The sequence below is a fragment of the Polypterus senegalus genome, chromosome 8 (assembly GCF_016835505.1).
Source record: "Polypterus senegalus isolate Bchr_013 chromosome 8, ASM1683550v1, whole genome shotgun sequence".
NCBI classification, from domain to species: Eukaryota; Metazoa; Chordata; class Cladistia; order Polypteriformes; family Polypteridae; genus Polypterus; species Polypterus senegalus.
In genome coordinates, this window is record NC_053161.1 from 173,536,388 (window position 1) to 173,553,613 (window position 17,226).

The following is a 17,226-nucleotide window of genomic DNA, read 5'->3' on the forward strand; positions in this document are numbered from 1 at the left end:
AAGGGAGAATAATGAAAAACATTATTTGTACAAAATCTTAATTTATTTATCCATTCCTAAATAATTAAATGGGCAGGCTATTTCGTATCAGTGCAATACGCTGCTTGTTAAAACAGATGACTCCCGCTCTTACGTGCAAGTCTGCCTGGATATTATGAACTATCGTATCTGTTCAAGTTCTATTTACATTTTAAATACAAGGAATTTTTATTTAGTCGACAGAAATGTCTTTGGTTGGAATGTAAAGTAAATGTTGGCATCATTGCATACATTTTTCTTCACCATAAAAATGTAAAGAGTAAATTCGCCTTACATTCCAGCCAAAGATATTTGTGTCAACTAAATAGAACTTGAAAAGATATATTTTTTCGAATGTGATTGCGCAATTCAGATCAAGTTGACTCGCACTACAGTACATCGAGCCCGCGTGCTATTGTGGTTTCACCTGCGTGCCTCAATAAGTCGCCCTCCCCTCGCTGTTACTTTTTTACCGTTCATCTAATGAATACACTGAGTATGGCTTTACCAAAACAATCATTGATGGTGAATAAAGTATCCATTATTCATAAAGCTTCAATTGGTGATCTGTCTTTCTGCGTTAACCGCATAGTTTTTCATACGTCTCAAACCAAGGGGATGCGAGGGAAAAATGAATCGGGAAGCGCTGAGATAGATATATATATATATATATATATATATATATATATATATATATATATATATATATATATATATATATATATATATATATATATATATATATATATATATGAAATAGGTTTACTGTGAAATAATGCAAAGAGTACACAACACGTGTTTCGCCCTAATTTTGGGGTCATCAGGCGTACATACTCGGTGCACCCCCTCTCGGGAATTGAACCTCGGACGTCGGTGCTAGAGGCGAAGCCTCTTCTATTGCGCCACGGCTTGTGTTTTGTCTATTTGAGAGTATGTAGATTGGGGTTGTGGACGAAAACTCAGACCAGACAGCAGGTGCGGTTATAAAGCAGCTTTATTTTTCAGAGTCACGGTGAGAAGAGCTTCAGAAAAGCAGACAATCAAATGTACATGACAGCATCAGGGCTCTTCTGAACCCCGTCTGTTGGGTGGGGTCCAGCTTTATACCCCTAGAATGCGTGATTTAATATCATTATAAAATGCAACAGTCAACACTTTATTATACACAATCCCCTTCAATGCCCCTTATGCAACTTGATTTCTTGGCCCCTTTTGTTATGGCGTTCAGATGTAAGCTAAGGGAAAACGTGATAATGCAGACTCGTGTGGAATGCTCAGACCTTGAGTCCTTTGCACAAATATTTTTGTTTGCTAAAACAAAGCATTCTTTTACAAGGTTTAGAAAAGCTTACTTCTCAGACATATATATATGTGTGTGTGTATATATATATATATATATATATATATATATATATATACTCGTGCTTCACAGAGGAGAAGTAGTGTGTTAAAGAAGTTATGAAAAAGAAAAGGGAGCATTTTAAGAATAACGTAACATGATTGTCAATATACAGTAATTGTTTTGTGAGTTTTACTGAGTGTTGCTGTCATCAAGGATTTGATTATCATTATTTCTTTCAATCAGGCTCGTATTTGTAGGATGTGTTCAAGTTACATTCCGTGTTTGTCAATCGTTGTAAAGATGACAGGTTTCATTCATCGATTCGTTTCTTACTGCATCAATAAACTGCTCGTCTTCCTCTTTATCTGAGATGTGACACACTGCATTCACGGGTTTTTTTTTTTTACACTGTCTTCCTTTAGTGGGACATTCACTTTTTCCACCGTGTGCTTTGTATCCACAGTAGCTGCACTTATGAATATGCTTGTATGTATCAGACGCTTCATATTTTTTTGCTGCCTTCTCAATTGTGTAATTCGGTTTGTGTTCAGCACTCTTTGGAACTGTTGCTTTTTATCTGTGCACTGCGTCAGTTCACGTGAGCCGCTCGGTGTACATGCATCGAAGGTTTCCAGCTGTGCTGGTGTCATCTCGTGCGATGTCCATGGCTGTATTTAATGTTAGCTAAGACCCGGTGTTTTAATTTGGGAAAATGGTTAAAGAGTAAGTAGGCAAGGATCAGAGAGAGAAGGTCTGATATTTTAGTAAAATTTACTTATTCAATTATAACAACATTCAAATACTTATTCAATTATAGCAAAATTCAAATAAATATTAAATTATAGCAACATTCAAATACATATAATGCAGTGACAATAGACATACAAAAACAAGATTATGCTTACAGTAATATCAAAAGACCAAGAGCCATCATCCTAGACCAGTAGACTGAGGGAGCCCACTTGTCAGTCTCGTCAGAGGATCAACTCGTGCGCCTAGTCCAATACCGGGCGGTGTGCACGTTCCCCACGGTTGAGCTTTCAAAGAAACTGAGGCGGAACCTTCCCTTATATACTAATTGAGTGTCCTTGCCCAAAAGCGGCTTACGTGCAAGCAGTGTATACAGAAGTGATCAGTTTCAGTACACACCCTTCCATGGGACACGGTGTTGTTTTTCCTCTACTTGGCCTTGACCGAGACGGTGCCTAGTACCAGAACAATAATAAGCATTGCGTGCAATGAAGCCCCTCGAAGTGAAAAACAACTCCTTACATAGCCTTGGCTGTATCTTTAGAACATTCCTGGCTGTTTTCGAAAAACAAATCCTTGCAGCTGGTTTTGCACTGAAGCGACCAACGCCCATCTGCTCTCCTGATTCCCTTCCTCTCTTTACAGAGAAAATCTTTCCATTACACCCGGCACTTAAAAGTTTCTCTCACAGTTTCGCTGAGTTTGTGCCAAACACCACCCTGACCATCTCATCTTCGTCTGCATTAGCAACGGTCCTTCACCCGTGAATATTTATCGGCAGTGTTTCTATTGGATTGCCGCTGACGGACGGCCTTAAATAGGCAGGCACTAAATTACGTGAGAGGCGTAACTCCGCCTCCCACGGCCATCGAGCAGACGTCTATTATAGTATATGGACGAAAAAATAGGTTCCAGTTATGACTATTACGCGTAGAATTTCGAAATGAAACCTGCCCAACTTTTGTAAGTAAGCTGTAAGGAATGAGCCTGCCAAATTTCAGCCTTCTACCTACACGGGAAGTTGGAGAATTAGTGATGAGTGAGTGAGTGAGTGAGGGCTTTGCCTTTTATTAGTGTGTGTATATATATATATATATATATATATATATATATATATATATATATATATATATATATATATATATATATATATATATATATATATATATATATATATGTATGTGTATGTATGTATGTGTATATGTGTATATATATATATGTATATATATATGTATATATTTATTCATTTATTTATTTATTTCTAACAAAAATATTAAAGTGCGTACATTTTTTCAGCGTCCCTCGTATATGTATATATAATACGTATGTAAAATATATTGGGATTGTGCTATAATACTATGAATGCATCAAGAACACAGAACTGTTGGACACTGGTGTTTGTAAAATTGATTACATTTTTGAGTGTGTCTCCACAGCCTAAATGGAGGTCAATTTACCCCTTAAGGTGATTTTTACTTCCGCCTCAAGCCTACTTTGTAACTACGCCATAGCCTGCGTAGCGTGTAGTGTGATGTGCACTTCCTCAAAAATGTAACTACTCGTCATGTCCATGTGAATCCTGTGTAGACCCCTTGGACTCTGGTTGACCAGTTTGGTAACTACAAATTTCCTGAAACGCATTTCCGTTTCTCTTCCACTATTCAGAAGTAAACATGGAACAGACTGAGGAAAGACTTGCCGAAGAAGTTCGAAAATATGCACATTTGTATGATTCATCATCACAATACTACAAAGACTATCAGATGGTGGCCAATTCATGGTGTGAAATCGCAGCCAACATTGGTTTGGATGTGGGCGAATGTTTGAAAAAGTGGAAAAATGTGAGGGACAAATATGTTCGCCTACGGAAGAAAATTTGTAACAGGAGAAATGGTGATCCTGGAGGACAAAAACTGCCTGCATTTTACGTTTTTCTCTCCTGGCTGGCACCACATGTGAAGCACAAAGAGATGGAGTCAAACTACAAAGATAAACGGGTAAATATGACATTTTACTGTATGTATTTGTAACTCCTTTGTTCTGGGCCGACCACTGAGCGTGGATTCATGGTCACACGTATGCATAGAAAATATGTGTTTATACTTACATAATCCAAATTTTCATTATTGCCATTTATGTCACTTTCAAAATGTATGTGACACTTTGATAAAGTCTGCTCATTAAACACTTTCATAGGATGGCGAAACTGGCAGCTGCACTTCATTGTCACCAGTCCCACAAGAAGACATGTCCCAGCCCCAGGAACAGAGTGTGCTCTCCACACCAGGACAACAAAGCCTGCCATGCACTCCGTTATCTAGGACAGCAACACCAGAACTGCCTACTTCAAGCAGAGCGAGCAGCCGGTCCCGGCGCACCAACCCAGTTCAGAGGAGAAGACGACATCAGGAAGGCTGTGGCTTAAAACAAGAAATGGTGGAGCTTAAGAAACGCAGATTAGAGCTCGAGAGGAGATTTTGTGATGGAAATGATGAGCTCACAAGGTTTGCCCTCTCCATGGCAGACATGCTAAGGAGGTTGCCAGAGCAAGAGAGGCCCCATGCCATGTTTGAAATACACAAACTGCTGTATGAGAAGCTGCAGCGTAGCAGCACAGCATTATAAGAGACTGAGATGCTTCTTTGGCTTTATTCTGTGTTGGATAAATTTGTCCATGTGTATTTTTATTATTTTTGGCATTTTAACCTTTTAGGATTATTGTTATACTTTATAACTCTGTACAAGTGCATAAAGCAAAACAAAAAAAGTTAAACATTCTGTTTTTGCTTCTTTAGTGTAAAAAAAAAAAAAAAAAAAAAAAAATTTAAAAGGGTAATGTGCTGCATAGCCAGACAAATAGAAGTTTTATGTCCTTATACTAAAGTGCATCTTTTAATTGAACTATAGACCCCAGGTGTTAACTGTTCATTTTTTTATTAACAAAATGAAATTCTGTGGGCTATTGTTATAAAATACAAAATCATTTTCTTAAAATATGTACAAAAATATTTATCCATAATAGATATGGCATAAAAAAATTAAATGCTTGTCATAATTACAAGCTGTCCTATTGTTTAGTTGTTTTTCTGTAATGTACCTATCTGACACACAGTTTCCACCACTTCTCTAACAAGAAGTACCTCTTATATGTAAACGTCTACGGCTGGAAGTCTGTCTGTCTGTCTGTCTGTCTGTCTGTCTGTCTGTCTGTCTGTCCAGCCCGGAGTTGGGAGGTGGAGTCGGGGTAAGGGCTCCGCCTCCAAGGATACACAAGCGAGGCGAGCATGCGCGCAAAAGAAAACCTCAGAAGAAACTTTCAATTACCTGACATCGACATTTCAGTTTTGTTTTGTTTTTTTTTTCTGCCGATTTTCCATAGTTTCCAGGATCGGCTTACACAACTAGTGTATGTGTGTGTGTATATATGTGTATATACAGTGGCTTGCAAAAGTATTTGAACTTTTCCACATTTTGTCACATTACAGCCACAAACATGAATCAATTTCATTGGAATTCCACGTGAAAGACCAATACAAAGTGGTGTACACGTGAGAAGTGGAACGAAAATCATACACGATTCCAAACATTTTTTACAAATAAATAACTGCAGTGGGGTGTGCGTAATCATTCAGCCCCCTTTGGTCTGAGTGCAGTCAGTTGCCCATAGACATTGCCTTATGAGTGCTAATGACTAAATAGAGTGCACCTGTGTGTCATCTAATGTCAGTACAAATACAGCTGCTCTGTGACGGCCTCAGAGGTTGTCTAAGAGAATATTGGGAGCAACAACACCATGAAGTCCAAAGAACACACCAGACAGGTCAGGGATAAAGTTATTGAGAAATTTAAAGCAGGCTTAGGCTACAAAAAGATTTCCAAAGCCTTGAACATCCCACGGAGCACTGTTCAAGCGATCATTCAGAAATGGAAGGAGTATGGCACAACTGTAAACCACCTACCAAGACAAGGCCGTCCACCTAAACTCACAGGCCGAACAAGGAGAGCGCTGATCAGAAATGCAGCCAAGAGGCCCATGGTGACTCTGGACGAGCTGCAAAGATCTACAGCTCAGGTGGGGGAATCTGTCCATAGGACAACTATTAGTCGTGCACTGCACAAAGTTGGCCTTTATGGAAGAGTGGCAAGAAGAAAGCCATTGTTAACAGAAAACCATAAGAAGTCCCGTTTGCCACAAGCCATGTGGGGGACACAGCAAACATGTGGAAGAAGGTGCTCTGGTCAGATGAGACCAAAATGGAACTTTTTGGCCAAAATGCAAAACGCTATGTGTGGCGGAAAACTAACACTGCACATCACTCTGAACACACCATCCCCACTGTCAAATATGGTGGTGGCAGCATCATGCTCTGGGGGTGCTGCTCTTCAGCATGGACAGGGAAGCTGGTCAGAGTTGATGGGAAGATGGATGGAGCCAAATACAGGGCAATCTTGGAAGAAAACCTCTTGGAGTCTGCAAAAGACTTGAGACTGGGGCGGAGGTTCACCTTCCAGCAGGACAACGACCCTAAATATAAAGCAAGGGCAACAATGGAATGGTTTAAAACAAAACATATCCATGTGTTAGAATGGCCCAGTCAAAGTCCAGATCTAAATCCAATCAAGAATCTGTGGAAAGATCTGAAAACTGCTGTTCACAAACACTGTCCATCTAATCTGACTGAGCTGGAGCTGTTTTGCAAAGAAGAATGGACAAGGATTTCAGTTTCTAGATGTGCAAAGCTGGTAGAGACATACCCTAAAAGACTGGCAGCTGTAATTGTAGCAAAAGGTGGTTCTACAAAGTATTGACTCAGGGGGCTGAATAATTACGCACACCCCACTTTTCAGTTATTTATTTGTAAAAAATGTTTGGAATCATGTATGATTTTTGTTCCACTTCTCAAGTGTACACCACTTTGTATTGGTTTTTCACGTGGAATTCCAATAAAATTGATTCATGTTTGTGGCTGGAATGTGACAAAATGTGGAAAAGTTCAAGGGGGCTGAATACTTTTGCAAGCCACTGTATGTGTATATGTATGTGTGTGTGTATATATATATATATATATATATATATATATATATATATATATATATATATATATATATATATATATATATATATTCCAGTTGATTTTGTGACTTCTCTCATCTTGCTACCTATCATAGTTTGCTTGCAAGAGCAATATATTCGTGCTAATCCGAGACAGGGCGGTGGGCCAAGGGGAGGGGGAAGCATAACGTTGAGAGTGGGGAGTCGGGTGGCGCAAAAAGCACAATGGGTGCCAAGTTAGCACTGCTAATCCACCTAACATGCTTGTCTTTGTACTGTGGGAGAAAACCGGAACACCCGGAGGAAACGCACACCGACGCAGAGAGAATATGCAAACTCCACACAAGGAGAACCCAGGACGTGAAACTTGGTCTCCTTAGTGTGAGGCAGCAGCGATACCACTGTGCTATTGTGCCACTACTACCTTCACAATGTTGACAGACTTTCCATGCAGAAATTCTAGAGGCTGATCTCCACCTTGCTACCAGAATACCAAAACTGTTCTCAATCACTCGACTTCTTTCACTATGCACATGTTCCATGATTTTTTTAATATATAAATTGTATTGATTTCATTAAAATCAAATAAAATTACATACAAATAACTCAAGTTTTACAAAAAGAAAAAAAGGTTCGAAACAAATCAACCCCCACCCCTAAGAAAGAGAGGTAGGCCAACAGTGTAAAAATAGTAAAAATAAGCAAATCAATAAATTAATAAATGAATAAACATAAATGGTGTAAAAGAGAGTAGAGAACTTGCTTCCTCAAATCAATTTAAATGGTTATTCTAAAATGTTATTAGTTCCTGCCAGGTTTTGAAAAAGTTTTGTACAGATCCTCTAAGTGAGAATTAGATTTTTTCCATTTTCAAATAATATAACTATTTTTCATTAAAAAAACACACACTAAGAGAACAGTCAGGTAAAGTAGTCAAAATCACTTTATTCAATTAATTAGCTTTTATCTTTTTAATAAACACAATCAAACAAGTATATGGTACAGCATACCATGATAGGGCCACATCAGGTAGGTGGGAGGGCATTGGCCTATGATTACATGTGGATGTCTGACTCCTGTTCCCACCAGATTTGCTGTTTGAGGTAGGTTCACTTCCTGCTCCAGTAGCATTGAACCAAACTTGCTCTCCCTGAAGATGCCTCCACCACTTTCCCATCGGTATCCTCCATGGTAAACCTCTATTCGGTGTCGCAGGTAGCTATCGAGACAACAGAATGTGTGCCTTTGTAATTAAAGTTGTTGATAACAGCAGATTGAGGTGCCTTTTATGTTAACATGTTTGTCGTCTGTGCTACTGACACAGTCGCCGAAAATTAGCTATGATAGCTTCCATGGTAGGATAGGACAACCATGGATGAAATTCTGTTTGCAGTGCTTCCCACAGACCTTTATTGTCCGTGTACATTTTGGTATTTGAAATTTCATTTTAGAAGCAAAAATGAAAAATTGAAAATGAAAGGAATTTTTTGATTTTGATTTTTGATTAAAGAATAAAATGAGAGAAAATAAGGTATTTTTTAATTCTATGGTAACGAATAGCAGTCATAAACTTAAAATTACACATACTTTTCTGGATTTATTTGTGATTCAAATAATGAAAGTATAATAGTTTGTAAACAACAAAACACACATTTTTGTTGTCTGAAACCAGAAGTAGTACTACTTCTGCGTGATTTTTGACAACACGTGCGAACATTCCTCCTCACAACACATCGTTTGATGGCCTTGACGTTACATTGGCATCAGCAGAGTTTATGTTTAGGTTTATCCAGACCGTAATGTTGATGCCCTGTAGTTCAATTATGATTAGTATTTTTATTCCCTTTGGGTTCATATCTTGTTTACATTAAGGGTAAGTGTCTGTTTAAACTGCTCTCATTATACAGTGGAACCTCAGTTCATTAACGTCTCGGTTCACGTACAACTTGGTTTACGACCAAAAAGGTCGCCAGACTTTTGCCTCGGTTCACGACCACACACTCGGTATACGAACAAGCCAGTTTCTCTTTAGGTTTGTACATGATCAGTCTCTCCCTGTGCATTTCCTGTGCAGCGAGTGAGACACACACGCACACATACACACGAGACAGAGGCACACACACAGGTGCTCCAGGCTCATGAAAGAGGCACACGAAAGAGAGAGAGAGAGACAGCGAGCGAGCGAGAGAGGGAGGACTGGACACATAAGGTAGAAAAGGCTCGTTTTTGTTTTCACTTCTGTTTACAGCGATTGGTTCATAGCGTGCATTGTGGCAGTGTTACTTTTCTTGGTGCTTTATTAAATTATGGATTTTTCAAATGTTAATTTTTTTCCCTGTGCTTAAAACTCATTTAAAAAAACAGTGTTTTTAGCGAGCGGTTCCTAGCGCTATAGCGCAAACTATTGCAGTGTTAGTTTTCTCTGTTGTTCAAGGTTTTCTCAGTGTTATTCAATGTGTTTACATTTAGTTTACTATTACGCTGTGCATTCTATGGTATAGTTAACTATATTTGTGCTTAAAAACTAAACTAAAAACTAAAAAAAATATATATTTACATACATATGTTAATCTGATTAGTAAGCTACAATTAATATCCTATTATCAAGACCAAGCTAGATAAATAAGACTTTTACAAACACGTTTGTAAAGGATGCAAAATATTGTCTAATTATCATTACTGTCAAAGTCCTAGAAAATAACAAGATATAATTTTTTAATTTTTTGGCCAATGTCGCACACCCCTAGTACAGATAAGCTGTGGCAATCCTGTATTTCTCTTCTCTAGTTTTTCTCCCAGACCCCTGGAGGTCCTGTATACTCGTATGTTGCTTTGTTTCTTCTTTTGTTTTGCTTTGATGGTTTAAATAAGCCATTTTCATTTAAATTTTGAATTTCAGTTGGTTAAATCTAATTGTGCAGAAATGTCAGAGCAGTTTCTAATCGTTAAAAGAGCATTTCAAGTGCTTGACAGCGCAGAAATGAAATGCTCTTGATTATTCCATTTTTTGCTCCTTTGATGAATAAACTATGAGCGATTGTGTAATTCTGAGTGATATTTTAAGACTGATGGCAAAATGATGCGGTTCTGTAATGTAGTCGGCAAACTGTAACCAATAATCTTTCAACTGGGCCTTTCCCCACATGTTGTCTGTATTTTACTATTGTGACTTTTTAGCTACATTAATTGTTCGTTTATTATGTTCTTATTGTTTTAGTGATATTTTTAATCTTATTTTTGACTAGTCGTCCCCAGCGGCTCCGCCCATGTAGTAGTGAAACAGGACAAACTTTAAATCAATAAACAAACAGGTATTTGCTACCAAAGCGGGGGCAAGTTATGCTCCAAAACGCGGAGCGGAGGTAGACCCGACTCCCCACTCCTGACGTGACGCTTCCACCTCCCCTTGGCCTGCAGCCTCTGTCTCAGATTAGTGTGAATATATCACTCCTGCAAGTGAACTATGATACTTAGCATGATGATAGAAGTTGCAAAATCATCCAGAATGTTCAAGCAAATTCTAGAAAAAAATCCAATCTAAATCCGTTAAGTAGTTCTCTCGTTCACTAGCTGAACTTATGTAAGATACGCCCCAAGGCTGGCATGTGAGTGAGGAGGTCCCTGCCCTCCTCCCCAAATAAATCGGTACCGCAAGCGAACTATGATACTTGGCGAGATGAGAGAGGTCACAAAATCAACCAGAACGTTCAGGCAAATTATAGAAAAAACAAACAATCTAAATCCGTTAAGTAGATCTCTCACGAAAAAGTGGACAGACATACAGATTTACAGACATTGGATTTTATATAGAGAGAGATTTACTAAACTTTAATGTGAATGTCATATTGCTTAACTTCTGTAATGCACTTATCTGGAACAAATGAAGACCATTTAAGAAAAGCTTGGGTTGTTGCTGGAAGAGGTGTTGGCGAGTCCAGCAGGGGGCGCTTACTGTGGTCTGAATGTGGATCCCAATGCCCCAGCGCAGTGATGTGGACACTGTGCTGTAAAAACTGGTGCCTTCCTTCGAATGAGATGGAAAACTGAGGTTCTGACTCTCTGTGGTCATTAAAGATGCCTGTGTAAAGAGTAGGGTGTATCCCAATGTCCAGTAAATTGGCCCCTTAATCATCCCCTGCCTCTAATTGTGTGTGTCTATATCTCGCTACTTCACCATCTAACAGCTCATGTGTGGTGAGCATGCTGGTGCAAAAATGGCTGTGGTGGCAGCCTCCAGGTAGATGCTACACATTGGTGGTGGTTGAAGTGGCTCCCCTCTGACTATAGGGTGGTCCAGATCTAATTATGCAATTTTCATTACACTATCACTTAAGTTTATTACTTGAAAAATCCCAGACCATCGAAGTGTGTGAACTGACGACATGAAGAATCGTCTTCACCCGAACTGGAATCGTCCCCGCATAAATCGGTCATCCAGATGATCTGGATCTGCATAATTAGATCTGGACCACCCTGTATGTAAAGTGCTTGAGTAGTGAGAAGAGTGCTATGTAAATGTAAAGAGTTATTATTAGTAGTACCCTTTTTTTTCTTTTTAACTTTATGTGGTGAGTAGTAATGATACACAGGGCAAAGTCATGGGATTTTCTTTTTTCTTTCCACATGCATGTTTAAGATTGCGTATGCTTTTCAAAGCTTGTTCAAAGTTTCAACAAGCCTTTCTTTAGTATTGTGACTTAATGTCAGTAATGTGACATTGGATTGAAAATAAGCTTTTATTTATTTTTTCCCAACTTCACACAGGAGAGAAGCCCTACTGCTGTTCTGAATGTGGCAAACAATTCTCACAAAACGCCAGTCTTCAGACCCACAGAAGAATTCATACAGGAGAGAAGCCGTATTGCTGTTCTCAGTGTGACAAACGATTCTTCAGCAGCAGTGCTCTTCGGAAACACACTAAACTTCACACAGGAGACAACCTGTATTCCTGCTCTGAATGTGGCAAAAAGTTCTCAACAAGGAGTAGTCTTCAGAACCATGAAACAATCCATACTGAAGAGAAGCTGTTTTCGTGCTCTGAATGTGGGAAACAATTTTCTCAAAGAAACAATCTCCAGAGCCATTTAAGACTTCATACAGGAGAGAAGTCCTATTGCTGTTCAGAATGTGGCATGCAGTTTTCTGTAAAGAGTACTCTCGAGAGCCACAAAAGGATTCATACGGGAGAGAAGCCGTATTGCTGTTCGGAATGTGGCAAACAATTCTCGCAAAAGAACAACCTACGGAGACACACAAGAATTCATACGGGAGAAAAGCCATACTGCTGTTCTGAATGTGGCAAACAGTTTTCACTTAAGTTCAATCTTCAGTGCCACCAAAAAATCCATACAGAAGATAAGGCAAAACTCAAGAGTAAGGTTTCACACCTGTCCTGAAAGTAAGGAAACTAAACCATTGTTGAGAAAGTGAAGCTGACAGAAGCCATATTGTTGTTCTGAAAAAAATATGGCACCAAAATTCCTACTAGAGAGGAGCCACTTTCTTGTTCTGAATGTGGAAAACAGTTTTGAAGAACTGATTATGTTGAGATCCATGCAAGAATTCATACTGGAGAGAAGCCATATCGCTGTTCTGAGTGTAACAAACTAATCTCCAGTAGCAGCATTTTTAACAGGCACATGAGAACTAACACTTGATAGTAAGAACAGCAAGTGGTATTCCTGCTGCGATCACATTAAAGACCAGGTGGAACAGCCAGAGACTGGGCAGAAGGATAAGAGGAAGTGAAATTCTGTAATCGCCAGTAGAACTAAACCCTTCCAGCTCCTCAACCGCATGTTCATAGGATGGGTTTTCTGCTGCAAATGCCTTATGTGTTATGGCTGCTCTCTGCCACACTAAGCATATTAGATTGCTAGGCAGTCAGTGGACTTTTAAAGCCCCACTGGAACTTTTTACTATTCAGTCAGAAAATCTAGTGAGCGCATCACTATTAGAGTAAAAATATGCCAACGCCTGTCAGGGAAATGAGCCACCTTGGCCCACCAGCAAAAGCTCACAGCCGAAGAACTAGTTCAGGTCAGAAGTGTACTAGTGACGCTCAAGATCTAACAAAGTTAACACCCAAGCTTCTGAAGGCTCATTCAGATAACACTGAGATTGAGATAGTTATTGTATTTTGCAGTTTGCTTTGTGGTTCAATAATTAACACTTTTTAATATTGATTTGATTTTTGCATTTTTCTGGTCTCGGACATTCAGGAAGTGGGGCATCAGCCTAGGGGTTTTATTGAAGGGTCAAACAGGCTTACAGAACAACAGGGACTTCAGGCCTATGACGGGTAACTGAACCTCTTAAAGCCCTAATACCAGGTGCTAGGACCAGAGATGTGGAACTGCAGGGTGATCCTTAAGCGTCCTAAAGTCAGTATTCCCTTTAGCCTGAGAATGAGAGATGGAACACCTGAGTGCACCCCCAGACCTTACAGTGATAGATAGATAGATAGTCAAATTAGTGGTGTTGCTGACTACATCAAAATGGACAAAGCAAGGCCATCAGACTCTTCATTAGGAAAAAATAACAATGATGAATGAAAGAGTACAGTCCGTTGGTGAAGTGAAGATAAAAAGGACATTATGGAAAGCTACATATAAGTAACCCGTCTTGACCTTTCAACTAAGCTGTATGCCAGAAGGACTTGTCCAAACCTGGAGGCCAGAAGAGTAATCCTGATATTCCGTTTGTTTAATATGACTTAAAGTACAATAAAAAAATATATTTGTTATATAAGCTTCAGCTGCACAGAACATTGAACCAGCAGACAGACATGGGACTGGTAATAATCAATAAGTGATAAGGAGCAGCATCACCTTAATTCACTGAGTACATGACTTGTACATGGAGCTGGCGTTGGTGTGTTGCTGTTCATTGTTTTATCATGGAGAAGTATTTGGGGATACCCTTCCTGAAAACATAAAACCCTTTCTAAATGCACAGATTGATTTTAATGTGGACCCACTCTGTAACGTCTAATTCTCTGTCACTACTTCAGTTTGCACTTTCAATTCTTAACACTTACCATCCTTTCGGGATATACAGTTCATAATTGAAAAGCACTTGCACCCAGGACTACAATCCACTACATTCTGCCAGGAGTTCCTTCAGACTTCACCCAGCCATGACTGCAACTGTAGCCTTCTGAGTGGGTGTGTCCTCTCTCTCTCTCTCTCTCTCTCTCCCTCACCCTGATTGCCCTAGCTGAGTGGGTGTGTCTTCTTTCTCTCTCCCTCACCCTGATTGGTCCAGCTGAGAGGGTGTCCTCTCTCTTTCGCACCCTGATTGGCCTAGCTGAGTGGGTGTCCTCTCTCTTTCTCACCCTGATTGGCCTAGCTGAGTGGTTGTGTCCTCTCTCTCTTTCGCACCCTGATTGGCCTAGCTGAGTGGGTGTCCTCTCTCTCGCTGTCTCTCTCTCTCTCACTCACTTTGATTGGCCTAGCTGAGTGGGTGTGTCCTCTCTCTCTTTCGCACCCTGATTGGCCTAGCTGAGTGGGTGTCCTCTCTCTCGCTGTCTCTCTCTCACTCACTTTGATTGGCCTAGCTGAGTGGGTGTGTCCTCTCTCTCTTTTGCACCCTGATTGGCCTAGCTGAGTGGGTGTCCTCTCTCTCTCTCTCTCTCCCTCCCCCTCCCTCATCCTGATTGGTCTAGCTGAGAAAGGAACTTGATTATCAGCCCCTGTTGGTTACATAGAACAAATGTGCACACAGGAAGGCAGACTTTAATAAATGTTCATCTTTAAGCCTTATTCAAATATAAAGAACCATAAACTGAAGCAAACTAAATTGTGAACACCTTGCAGCTCGGTACTGCTAGATACAGTATTTCCAGGGGAGACTCATTTCTTGCATCGATTGAAGCGTCAGTAGTTAAGTCAAAGGATTCTTGCCAGGATTTTTCCCCTTCTGCTATCTTCTGTCTGGTGGTTTGTTTTTTTTTTTTTAACTGATCTTATAAAGTTAATCTAGGTATAATTTGGTCATCCTGTCTCCTAGACTACTTTGCCTTTCTCAAAATTAAATTTCTTGTCCACAGAAAGTCATTTTGCAGCTCATATGCTTCTGCCATTAGAGTTAGGAGGGTATAGCGAGGCCTGCTTGTGTAACATTGGAACAGGGTTTGGAAGAAGCACTCTTGTGTCATCATAATTGTACTTTGTGGTAGATAGATAGATACACATGAAAGGAACTATATGACCAATAAGATAGATGGATACAATTAATTTATCAATTATAATTAATTCAAAATAAGTGAATTAGTGGCAAAAACAGGTCACTAATTAAGAAAAGGGTTAGAGGTCTCCAACTCCTCAGGCCCTGGAGGACCACAGTTGCTGCAGGTTTTCATTCTAACCATTATTAAGTAGTAACCTGTTTTAGCTGCTGATTAACTTATTTTGAATTAATTGTAATTGCTTTTGAAGTATCAGACCCCTTAATTGTTCCTGTTTCCTTAAATGACCACCAAATAATTGAGAGATATAAAATGAGCCACAACAGAACCAGCAAACTGTGTCCATCATACAATATCTGAAAATAAAGAAAGGTGAAGATCTCAGGAGTGTTGATCTGCGCAGGTCCACAAAACTTTTGACCAATGATGTTAGAAAAGAGAAAATCAACAGTTTCAGAAATGTCTGCTATTGCACAATGAGAGCAGCAACAAGCCACGGAATTACAGAACGGGTTTAATTAACGACAGGAATCATCGCCTAATGAAGCAGCTGGTTGGAGTTTGAGGCCCTGACTTAGTTGGTCTTCTGTTGGCTCACTCACTTCACATTTCATTTCTGTTTGGGTGCCATTGAAGGAAAAAAATGAAGGAATTCAGGGGAACAAATCTTAAAAAACAAGTCAATTAAAATTCAATCAAGAGAAGTTAATTAGCTGCTTAATTACCTATTAATTAATTACTTATTTATTTATTAATTAGCATTAATTACCTGCGGTCACTGTGGCCCTCCAGGACTGGAGTTGGGGACCCCTGAGATAGATAGATCGAATAAACTATCGATCTATCTATCTATCTTATTATACAGCACCTTTTATCTATCTACTAGCAAATACCCGCACTTCTCAGCGGAGAAGTAGTTTGTTAAAGATGTAATGAAAAAGAAAAGGAAACATTTTGAAAATAACGTAACATGATTGTCAATGTAATTGTTTTGTCACTGTTGTGAGTGATGAGTGTTGCTGTCATATATATATATATATACACACACACATATAAACATATATATACATACATATCTACATATACACACACACACACATACAGTCTTTGGGGTGCGAGCAACTGTTGCAGGGGGTGCCAGAATCCATAAAGGAAGAAAAATGAAAAACATTATTTGTACCAAATCTTAATTTATTTATCCATTTCTAAATAATTAAATGGGCAGGCTATTTCGTATCAGTGCAATACGCTGCTTGTTAAAGCAGATGACTCCCGCTCTTACGTGCAAGTCTGCTTGGATATTATGAACTATCGTATCTGTTCAAGTTCTATTTAAATTTTAAATAGAAGGAATTTTTATTTAGTCGACAGAAATATCTTTGGTTGGAATGTAAAGTAAATGTAGGCATCATTGCATAAATTTTTCTTCACCATACAAATGTAAAGAGTAAATTCACCTTACATTCCAACCAAAGATATTTGTGTCGACTAAATAGAACTTGAAAAGATATATTTTTTTGAATGTGATTGCGCAATTCAGATCGAGTTGACGCGCACTACATCGAGCCCGCGTGCAATTGTGGTTTTGCCTGCGTGCCTCAGTAAGTTACCCTCCCTTCGCTCTTACTTTTTTACCGTTCATCTAATGAATACACTGAGTATGGCTTTACAAAACAATCATTGATGGCGAATAAAGTATCCATTATTCATAAAGCTTCAATTGGTGATTTGTCTTTCTGGGTTAACCGCATATTTTTTCATACGTCTCAAACCAAGGGGATGCGAGGGTAAAATGAATCAGGAAGCGCGCGTACATACTCAGTGCACCCCCTCTCGGGAATCGAAACTCGGACGTCAGCGCTAGAGGTGAAACCT

General features: G+C 39.3%; 1 protein-coding gene across 3 annotated transcripts in view; it reads left to right on the top strand.

The window, feature by feature from the left end:
* LOC120533433 (gastrula zinc finger protein XlCGF7.1-like) overlaps window positions 1–13,348 on the top strand; it is a 34,201-nt gene extending 20,853 nt beyond the window's left edge. For 2 of the 3 annotated variants that reach the window (XM_039760321.1, XM_039760322.1), the window contains 2 exons: window positions 3,776–4,107; window positions 4,307–4,933. In XM_039760321.1, coding sequence (XP_039616255.1) covers window positions 3,776–4,107; window positions 4,307–4,735 — 761 coding nt within the window. In that variant the 3' untranslated portion in view covers window positions 4,736–4,933. Of the gene's footprint in view, window positions 1–3,775; window positions 4,108–4,306; window positions 4,934–11,927 lie in introns of those variants that run through there. The other variant, XM_039760323.1, reaches the window with a different exon arrangement.
* Window positions 13,349–17,226: the final 3,878 nt, after the last annotated feature.